The sequence below is a fragment of the Dermacentor silvarum genome, chromosome 4 (assembly GCF_013339745.2).
Source record: "Dermacentor silvarum isolate Dsil-2018 chromosome 4, BIME_Dsil_1.4, whole genome shotgun sequence".
Classification (NCBI taxonomy): domain Eukaryota; kingdom Metazoa; phylum Arthropoda; class Arachnida; order Ixodida; family Ixodidae; genus Dermacentor; species Dermacentor silvarum.
This window is the reverse complement of record NC_051157.2, coordinates 16660792-16671528: the sequence shown is the minus strand read 5'-3', so window position 1 is coordinate 16671528 and position 10737 is coordinate 16660792. Positions and strand designations below refer to the sequence as shown.

At 40.5% G+C, this 10737-nt stretch overlaps 1 protein-coding gene across 1 annotated transcript; it reads left to right on the top strand.

The window, feature by feature from the left end:
- The first annotated feature begins 887 nt into the window (after window positions 1-887).
- On the top strand, window positions 888-10027 carry LOC119449531 (uncharacterized). Its single transcript, XM_037712717.2, has 6 exons — window positions 888-1173; window positions 3479-3575; window positions 3638-3723; window positions 4366-4467; window positions 6819-6869; window positions 6947-10027. Exons 1-6 carry the CDS (start codon window positions 1081-1083, stop codon window positions 7028-7030), a joined length of 513 nt encoding a protein of 170 aa, XP_037568645.1. The 5' UTR covers window positions 888-1080; the 3' UTR covers window positions 7031-10027.
- Window positions 10028-10737: the final 710 nt, after the last annotated feature.

The following is a 10737-nucleotide window of genomic DNA, read 5'->3' as shown; positions in this document are numbered from 1 at the left end:
TTGACGAGAAATAAACGAGAACTTCAAGTATTCTTTTTTTTTTAGTTGCCGCCAGGGGCGGTAAGAGCGCAACACATGCACACTTTCAACATGGCAGCGCGCGCAGATGACAATTGACCGTCAAAACTGCTAATCGTTTTCGAACGCTTGCCTGGATTGACTCACCTGATCACCGTCGTGTTCCGAGCGAAGGCCCGTTCTACAAAGACAAAATGGTGCACGTTATGAAAGGTATACTTGTTGAGTGCGATCCGGCAATGAAGCAATTCCTGCTTCACTTGGACGACACCAACGCTCTGGGAAAGAAGTTCATCATTCAAGATTTGGACGAAACGCACGTGTTCATTACATCAGAAATCTTGGAAACGTTACAGAACAAGATCGATGATATTATGGACCAGATTTCTTTTCCCTTGTCCGAAAAATAACTGCATCATCGTGTCGTGTGTTGCTTGGTGTGCGTGGCTTCAAGCATGCAACGCTACGAAGCGAGTTTGTGCGCTGGTTTGTGATAAATTTGGTGCGAAAAGACCTGTACCGTACCGCCTTGTTTTTTACTGAATGCTGGGGATATTGCGACAGCTTCAATTTTCTTTAACGAATTTGCATTTAATATTCAACATGAAATAAATACAGTGGTACTCCACGCGATGCAATATCCTAGTTGTGTTTCATTTAGTGGTTCTTACAGCAATGTAAAAATGGTGCATTGCATGCTACGTGCACGATATTTCTGTGCTCCAGATGCCCCTCGGCGTTCGGTAACCGACCGAGAGATCGAAAAGCACGACTTCGTGTACAGCGTTCATATCGGTTTACGCGGAACCGGTACGAATGGCGCCGCTGATTGGCTGCTTCGTAGCAGGTGACCTAAAACAGGTATGCGGAATGGGCAACGCCTCTAGCGACGGCGTACATTTGAAGTCAACCGTCAACAAAGGGTCGCTGAATATCCATTTGGCTATGTAACGTTACTTTACGAGTAAACTATGACCTACAGGTCATAATCGCCGTTTACGCAACAGGTGTGCGGTGTGCTCGGAAAACGACACAGGTATCTACGACACGCAAAGAACGATCATGCCGCTTCTGAGTCGCTGCTGGACGCCTTTTCTCCTGTACCACTGGACCAACCTCCGTTATGGGAGTTTCTACGCTGCGATGTACACAGCAGTAAGCATAAATCAAATCTACGACGATTATTCTCTCTGCTTGTGCGGGCCAATTTTTGGTATAGACCAGCAGGTACAGATCGCGTATGGATTATTGTTTGCGGCGAACTGCTTGGGCGTTGCCATGAAGTGACATTGTAAGTGTTTAATTAATGCTAAATTACGCACCGCGGTTGAGTCATTGAAGCAGTTTGCTGTCAAACAATGTCTGAGGAACATCTAGGAAGACTCGCACGTTTGCATTTACAATTTCTAGGTCTGGTAGGTATATATGCGGCGCGTGCAGATATTGTGCGGGAAAAATAAAAAAAAAAAAAAGCGGAAAAAGCGCATGGTGTTGCGCGCAACCTCAGGTTGTTGATCCCATGCTCGCTTTACTAGAAACTGAAGCGCGCCCTGGCGTCTGACCCGCTCCAAATAAGCGCACGTGCAAGAACAGGAATTGGCGATTGCTACCGTTCTGTGTAGTGGAGAACTCTCTCAATTGTTTTCTATAATGATTGATACTGTCATGCCACTGTTATACGTGGCATCAACCACGGATTTCTCGCAAAAGAAGGCGTCGTGTACTACAAAAGTCGAGTATATATGGCAGCTGAGTTATCTTCCATCGCACCCTCAACATTATCCTCAGTTTGTTGTTTGAACATAACTAAATTGCAAAGATCGGAATTACAGGATGGGAGTTTCCAAAGTGATACACTTGAACGAGACCACAAGTGCACAAGAATACGATGCTCAATAGCAGTAGTTACAAGAAATAACAAAAACAATGGTACATAATCACGAAATACTTGTATGAAACAAGAACGAGTATAATTTACTTATGCTAAGGATATAATACTGCGCTTTAATGCAGGTAGTAAAAGAATAAAGAACAGTATAACAAAATAGTGATAATAAAGAATAAAAAGTAGGTAGTAAAAGAATAAAGAACAGCATAGCAAAATAGTGATAATAAAGAATAAAAAGTGTCTATAGAGTGCATTTTAATGAAGCTAATGAAAAGATCTTTTATTAATATATTGGACTACTCCACATCTTAATATGCTGGAATGGAACAGTCTGCATGCTGTGAATTACATTACGAAATATACTGGAATTTCACCTACCCGTTTCCCGAAGTGTGTCCTCCTAGCAGTTAAGGACTGTCTTACTCGGAATGCCGATGCATTTTTTTAGCTACCTGGACATTGCAATATGCCATGCGTGTCCGCCTCTTCAAGTAATCCACTGGATCAGGCTGGATTGTACTATGTGCTCCACACATTTTATAGGTATCTGCTTGAAATAGAATGAATAATAATAAAAGAAAATCACTTGGTGTACCATGCTTATGCACATAGCTGACGAGTCATTCTTTAATAAGTTATGACTTTGCTGGAAAGCGGTAAAATACAGATAGGTCCGTATGTACTAATTTAATTTCTAACTATCGTGTGAGAAACAGGTATAATTTTGTATTTCTTTTATTCTTCCCTCTATACAGCTGTCTAAAATATTTAACTAATGATATAAGTTATAAGGTTGGCAATAGGATGCCAACAATGGGTTTTACGTGCGTTGCTTGAAGATTGTCCAGACCTGTACTGCATGACTTTATCGAAAGAATTGTACAGAGAGTTCATGTGCATTGTTGGAAAAAGGAAGAATGAGCGCGTACAATGTGTGATGGGGCCAGCACAAAAGTCAGGCATGCAAACAGGTATTGGCAGAAAAGAACTCACTAAAGGCTTTGGCAATATCAGCATTGCTGGAAAATGTGGAATCCTTACAAGTTGTGCTAGTTGTCGAACTTGATGCGAATCTATTCGGAAAGGAGTTGATTGAATGCATTTATTTTGTTTTGTCTTGAGCATAAGAGCATAACCTCACTTTCATAGCAGCATTTGTGAGCTTCCCTTTGAAGAGAGTGTAGTACTACATTGCAATGAAATTGGCAACTGTAAAAATTTTATTCTTTCAAGTCTCATATATTTAATAGTCTGAGACAGTCGTTGCGGAAACACTCAGTTATACGTGACAATTTTTTGCCTTTTTGAAGCTTGAAATGCACTTGTATGACCTTTCTTGCTTACATTGCCTATGTTTAATTGTCTCTGTGTCAATTAAAATTTCACTGAGGCATACATGTTGCACATTCGTATAACTTGTTTTAAAGCTCTGAACTATACACACAACTAAGCAACAAAAATGAAATTGAGTAGTTACGTTGCTCCATGCTCAGTTTAGCAGAGTACATAGTTGAATTGTTTGCCTGACAACGTGCACTCCATTTAAAAAAATATATATTCTTCGACTTGCAGGTGTACCATGTTTTATTCATATTCTATGCCATCTATGCCGTCAGCGGGGGAAGAACTGACTATTTCTTCAGCCCGTACTTCGAGCTTTCAATGAAAGGTAAACTGCTTTCCATAACTACATGCCTTATGCATAACTAAACGGAAACTGTTTCATTTCAGGAATATACGCTGCAGCCGGTTGTACCATGGGATTTGGGGTCGTCTTCCTTATCTTCACGTTAATGTTAGTCATAGGCATCAAACGTGTAAGTGTTCAACAAGTTTATTTCCACAAGAGACCGTAATTATAGGGGTTATCACATTATTAGTGAATTGGTGCTGTGTGACATTTAGAGGTCTCTCACAATGGGAGCAGCCGAGTCATTGAGAAGAAAATATAGTTATGCACCTTTCAGCTGTTTGTAATAGCTGCAAATGTAATACTTCGTCAACACTTAATTGTGCCACATTATTGTCAGAAAAAAAAAATTTTTTTCTTATAGCCAGAAGTAGCTGTGAACAATGCGTGTTCTGCTAGTTACATCAACATGTATTAACGTTGAATTGAAGGCTTTGATTAATTTAAACAAGCCTAAAAATGTTCTCTGCCTGTCTGAATACATTTTGCAATTACTAGAGTAAAAAAAAATAATGAAACAATAATTTCAGTTAATTCAGGAACGTCAGACTTTGTTTTCCCAGTTGCAAAATGATGCAGGCAAAAACAGCTGATTATAAAGCATCTATAATGCTTGAATAGTAAAAAAAAAAAAAAAAAAATTCCCTCAATCTCATATTGAGGCTGATTTATGTGTCAGCAGAAAACACTACGAAATGGTACAAAATTGCTGGCTGAAAACATGTATCTCCCCTTCACTGATTATGAAATCTTTCACCTGTTCTCACAGGATAACCGTTGCCTCTTCTTCCCATGGATTATATCTGTTGTCATCGAAATCCTTCTCATGATCGCCGTAGGACTGTGGTACATCGGCCGCTATTACAGAAATGTAAGTGTATACATAACTTCAACTGAGCACAACTAAACTGTAACTAGCATGTTGCTGCTCAGTTGAAAGATCTGCAAATTACTTGTTGAAGTCCCATCAGAAGTAAACGTTTCACTGTGCATGAAAGTTTGTGAGAAAAAGCTTGCATTAGTGTACAGAGGCCTTCAATCCAGACTTCCATTGCCTTAAAAGTTTGCACAGGCTATGTGCATGCTGGGATGAGAGTACTGTATACCCCCAAATTGACAACAAGAGGTCATAATGGCTAAGCGTTTCATTTCATAATCTTCTTTGCATCATCCTGACATGTGAATAGCCTCTGTAAGCATTTGAGGAAATGCAAGGGTGTGTTGTGGAGTTCCCTAGCACAGAGTACCTCACCTTTGTTACTTGCCCATACTCGAGTTTTAGTTGCTTGTGCTTCCGTGACACGCGTGTTTGTTCAGAGCCAACACCTTGTATATACCACGCCACACATGAAGTGCAGCCATCATTTCCAGCAGTGTCTCACTTAAAAAAAAATTCTGCCTCCACCACCACTTCCTCGTATGTGCTATAATTGGTTGTAAATTGACCCCTGGGCACTGGAGCGAATTAGTACTGAAATAAAACTTGGTGCCCGTGTACTGTGTAAATATCAAGGCAATGCTCCTTTTTTGTTTTCTGCTGCGTTGAGCTGGAACTTTTGGTCACAGCAGTTTCACATCCCATGTCTTAGCCACAATTGCCACTCAAGCATTTTTGCTGAAAACATTCATGGTGTCAATGTTAATATCACAGGGCTGTGACTGAAAGTGTTGGCACTGCTGCAAGAAAGAAATTGTGGGCTTTTGCTACTATTTACAGGCATTCAGTGATGTTTTTAGCAATAATGGTTGGCGAAGATGACCATGGCCAAGTTTTCATGCAGTCCGCATGTTCTCTTGGAATGTTTAACAATCAGTGTGTCAATTTGTTGCATCAGTTTGAGCTTAAAGGGGCTATACACAAGTTCTGTATAGCCCGTTTAAGCCCGAACTGCTTTAACTAATTGACACACTCATGTGTACCAGCACAGAATTTATCATGCAGGCACAGTTTCAAATGAACTTGAGTTTATTGTAAGTAAACAATTAATATTTAACTATCTCATGTGATCAAATATTGACACCCGACAGCTGCATATTAGTGGGCACCACTATTAACTTACAAATATATGGTAATGCCCCTTGATGCCACTCTACATGAATGCTCTTGCCACAACTTGGTACTACTACTAAAAACATATTGAAAATATCTGCAAAAACTGTCTGCTGTCACAGGTGTTTTGTCTTGATGATGGGATGTCTTCTTCTAACCAAAGCGAAAATTAACATTTATTATGCCTTATTTTCTTCACATTTAAGTTACTGTAGCTTAGTGTGGGCGACTACAGGAAAGACGGATATTATGAAAATCCTTTCTTTGCAAAAGAAGATGATTGGCACATTGACAACATGTGTTTTCTGGAGACAATGCAGCCAGCTTTTTTAAAACAAAATTATTAAAATAGAATATTTCTACACTTTTCGCTTTTTAAATTCTTTTTACTTCTCAAATACTGCCTTAAAAAAATTCCTCTTCACCTTTGGCACCGAAAATAATTTCTGCCAATATGAGAAATAGCGATATATGGTATGTTCTGTGGTTTCGTCATAAATATAGCCTACAGTCATTACAACATAATCTACCATACGTGCTAAATAACTATAAGGGTATATATACTTACCCATCCAAGGAATTTCGAATGCATTTTGTAAACATGTGATCACTGATTATCGTTTATCAGAGTCCATTTGCATTACCTATTTGTAACCCTTACACACATATATTTCTTTTTTCTGATGTATCGAATATGTTTTATCTTAGTCTCTTTATTTTTACTGTCTTGTTTTTATGCCTTTATGCAATTAATTTATTTTGAGTGTCTATCAATGCAACAATTTTTTGATGCAACCACCACGTATGCCTTGTAACGGAACATTGGCCCAGTCAAGCTGTCTTTAGCTTAACAGCTTTAAAGCTTCTGGCCTATGGTATCCAGCAGAACTCTTTCATTTCTGGAAATAAATCTGTGCTGTATTGTATACCAATACTAGAGACCTTGGCATCCCACTTTGCTGTGCAAACTAAAGAATTGGAGTTTAAATGCACACATTCTCACAGATTTCTTCCTCTTCTCCCCTCTTTATATTCGTTATTTTTATTTAATTTTTCCTTGAGAGTAACAAGAAATATGCATCTTAAAACTGAGCACCAGTAAAAAAAAAAAAAATGCAAAGCTCTTTAAGCATTTTAAAACACAACCCTCACGCCATCCTTTTTCCTTGCAGCTTTATTCCGTACTGGCTGCAATCATCCTGTGGTGCATTGACGGTGTCCATGTAAGTCACTTTTTAACCACATTTTATTGAATTAAAGTTCAAAGCTCTTATTTATGGTTCCTCATCTTTTTTGGCAGGTCTACTGCTTCATGTGCGTTATCTCGCACTACCAGGTGGTCCGTGACCTCCAGGAGCCAAAGTTCCAGATTTTGTACCCATAGTTCCGCATCGAGTTGTTCAGACTGCAGGCAAAACTGAGCAGACAAATATTTACACCAATCACGCATTCAGTTTCTACTCCTCCATCATTTTGGAGTGTGCAAAGAACATGCTCAGGAAGCATATAGATTAGATGACATCTGAAATCCCCCAAGGCAGGCATGTGCACATAGCTCTACAGGTGACGACAATATGGTAGAACTCGAACCAACAGGAAGGACAAGCTAACAGCGAGAAAGTGGAGCAACCTTCTTGCGGATGCTCCCTGCCAAGTACAGCCTTCGCTAGAAGAAACAGTCTCTGTGTACCCGACCTTGCAGCCAATTCCGAAGTGTCCACTTGACCTCCTGTTGGCATCTACACTGCTGAAAAGCCTTGGAGACGGAAGTGAGCCATCATTGCCCTCCACAGCTTCCTATTGCCACTAGTTCCCCTAGTGTCGCACGAAACAGCCAGGAGTTGGCAACGCTCATGCTGCTAGTGGCTTTGTTTCTTTTGACAAATGATGTACTTTCTCGGAGTGCGAGCCCGTAGTTTCAGGGATGGTAGCATTCCAGTTGTGCAATAGAATGCGCCTAGAGAATTTTACATATTGTCTTTAGTGAATAGGGCTGAAACTGCACACAAGTTTTGGTACAGAGGCTTGCCCCATAAGAAGACACCTTCCACAATTTCATTTTATAGTTTTACACCACTAGACATTTTTCTTTTTTTGTCCTCGCATGAGCATACATTACTGCCTTCCCCTTGCACATATAGAAAAAGAAAATGCAGCTTGCTTGTCTGTGTGCATTCATGCTCAAATATCGTACAGAGGTGGCACATTGCAGTGGATACTTTTCAATAGCAGCAAAATGTGGTGCAAGCTGTTTTTCACTGTTACAGCAACAGATAGCACCACCATTCTGTTCTTGTAAATTGTACATTTTTTGTCTGCCATTGCTGCAGACATGTACTCCGGATTTATTCTTGGCAAAACGGGCAAGGAGCAGAAACAAGCGTGGTATAAGCTGCATGCACTGCAAAACAACTTATGTGCGAAATTCAAGCATGAACAAGCCAGTGGTTAAGAATGAAGAACATTGTAATAGCTGGCGCCCCTATTTATGCAGCATTTTGTACAAGGAGTGATGCATGTTGCATTCCATTGACATTCCGTCCATTGTGTACAGGGAGGAAGAAGTATCACACTCATAATGTATTTTTTTTGCTATTATTGTTTTGCAGCTTTAGAGTTTAATGCACTTTGAGCTGCCATTTTGGCAAGCAACAGTGCTAACAGTTTCATACAAAAATTACCAGTGGCTAATTAATGATCTGGCACTAGTGTGGACAAGAGCAGTGGTTGAACCAACATGGGAATGACGGAAACACATGACCGTTAAATAGAAGTTGCGGTGAAATGTCCTTGCAGCCTTCTGCATTCACCTACTTCAAGCTAATGCATCGCGATTACAAATATGTTATATATAGTAATTTTTTTTCCAACCTCCGAGTGCTTGCACTTGACTCTGGCAGAGGAAATCATTATGTCAAAAATAACTGACCCGTTATCACTGTTGACAAATGTATTGACACATGCCATGAAGCAATTCCCTTTTAATTAGTTCAGCGAACTAGTTCTCTACAGTAGATATTGAACTTCTGTAAAATTTTTGATGTGATTCAGACAATGAAACTGAGCAAAAGAAAAAAGAGCCAAGAGTTCACTTTTGCCCAAGCCAACTACATTAGAGGCAGCCAAAATGAACGACTGCTCCAGCACATAGTCAGCAACTCCTGCAGCATATGCTGCCCCTATGATGCTGCAATGAGACATGAGCATATTAGCAGCTAAGTCGCATTCCGTGCCGACCAATCACCGCCTTCATGATAATCACATAGACCCTAAATTTTGATCACATTTTAAGCTTGGCTTACTGTACTTCCCGTCACTCCCATGCTGACTGAAATACTCTAATTGCAGCGGCTATTTGTCCTCTGGTTATATCTGCACGAACCTCTATAGGTGTAGAGTTGTGCTTTGTCTCCACTGCTCATATACTACGGGAACATGAGAGAAGAACTACAATACAGTTCATTGCCATTCCGTCCATGCAAGGAGGATGAAATCTCACTTGGGAAGTGTACAATTTCTACTCATTTAAAAATTCTTCTTCTGGAGCTTTTGACTTTACAATGCACTTAAACCATGGGCCTGATCGTTTGTGGCACGTTTTGTTATACACAGAACTTAGCACTACCTTACTGCTTATGCGAAGCAGTCGTGAGCTGATTGCAGATCTAAAGAAGTCTTTTGTTATGTTCCTCGGAACACCTGCAGAGGCTTTGCCAACAGCTGTAAAATTTATGTACATGCACCGCAAACACGATCACTGAGTAATTGCCAAAGCAGTGGCATTTGACAGTTGAAGAGGGCAACAACTCTTCAGAGTGTACTCTACATGAATCTCATATATATGTAGTCTTGACATTGAGAACCTGCATTGTGAGGACCTTAAAGCGCATGTTTGTGCGTAGATGTGCCATAAGGTTCCTTTCAGAAGCTCGTTGCACTTCTATCGTGCAACCACACTGCCAGTATGAAACATTCCTCACTTCATTTGCTGTGGAGTAAATCAGCACACAATACTGTAAGTGCTGGCCAGCACTTTGCATTGCATTTTCACTCTTGTGTGCTGAATCGTTCTGCTCAAAATGAACATGAACCAATGAGCTCATACTTTTATACTCTTTCAGCACATTCTTCACTTCACCTGCACTTTTATGCAAACAGTAGATTATTACATGGCATCCAGAAAAAAGAAAATAGAACTCTGGTCAGCTGCATCAGAATTGATCTAAAATGGTATTCATACTGCTACCTTTTCTCCAACATAACCCTTAGTAGCAGCAAGCAATAACTCTGCCCTATATCTTATGTCCGCAGCGTGATGTTGCTCAAAGTGCAAATTTGAGCAGAGCTTCAATAAAGGAAAAACATTTTTCACTCTGAAACACAAGTAGTCCATAAGTGTGTATTTATTTCTATGCAAACAACATACAGCAGCCATGAAGTCAGTGAAAAACAGTTTTGTATGGCTGAGCACATCGTATCTTACATGTGCTGATCCACAGATGCCAAGCCAGTGACATTTCAGGCTGGAGTTAAAAGACCACTAAACCACCCGTGGCACTTTTTCTTACATATTTTAAATAAGCACGTGCATAATGCGAATACCGTGACAATCATCTTATGAGAACAGTAGTGCTACATGCTGCCGGGTTGCCACAAATTGGAAAAACAATCCTGTGCTCCTCTCCGGGCTTTTCCAGTCCCTCCTTCACCATCATGAAGCCAGCAGGGCGAGTACTATCAATTGGTCGGTCAACGAAGGACAGCTGTGTGTTCCGATAATGAATGTTCCGATTTAGATGCTCTCCCATTGTCGCCACTGAACCTTTTATGAAGCTTTCATTCAGTCGGCATTGCATGGAGGGCGATTAGGGGCATACAATGGAGGAGCCTTTCGTCTTACGTGTTGGCACAGCCCATTGCTTTTGCTGCACTGCATGGTGTTGGTAAGAGCACATGGTGAGGAGGAGAGAGTGCCAGTGGGGAGCGTAGCGAAGGTGAGAAACCGCGGCGGCCACATAGTCGTTTCTCAAATGCCTGTAACTTTGCTATTATGTACATCATTTCGAAAAATTCTTGTAGCTGTACATTCAC

Excerpts from the sequence above, each read along its gene's own strand:
- LOC119449531 (XM_037712717.2), top strand. The coding sequence starts at position 1,081 with ATGCCGCTTCTGAGTCGCTGCTGGACGCCTTTTCTCCTGTACCACTGG. Across the intron at positions 3,724-4,365 it reads TAGTCATAGGCATCAAACGT|GATAACCGTTGCCTCTTCTT; the intron begins GTAAGTGTTCAA and ends CTGTTCTCACAG. Across the intron at positions 6,870-6,946 it reads GGTGCATTGACGGTGTCCAT|GTCTACTGCTTCATGTGCGT; the intron begins GTAAGTCACTTT and ends CTTTTTTGGCAG.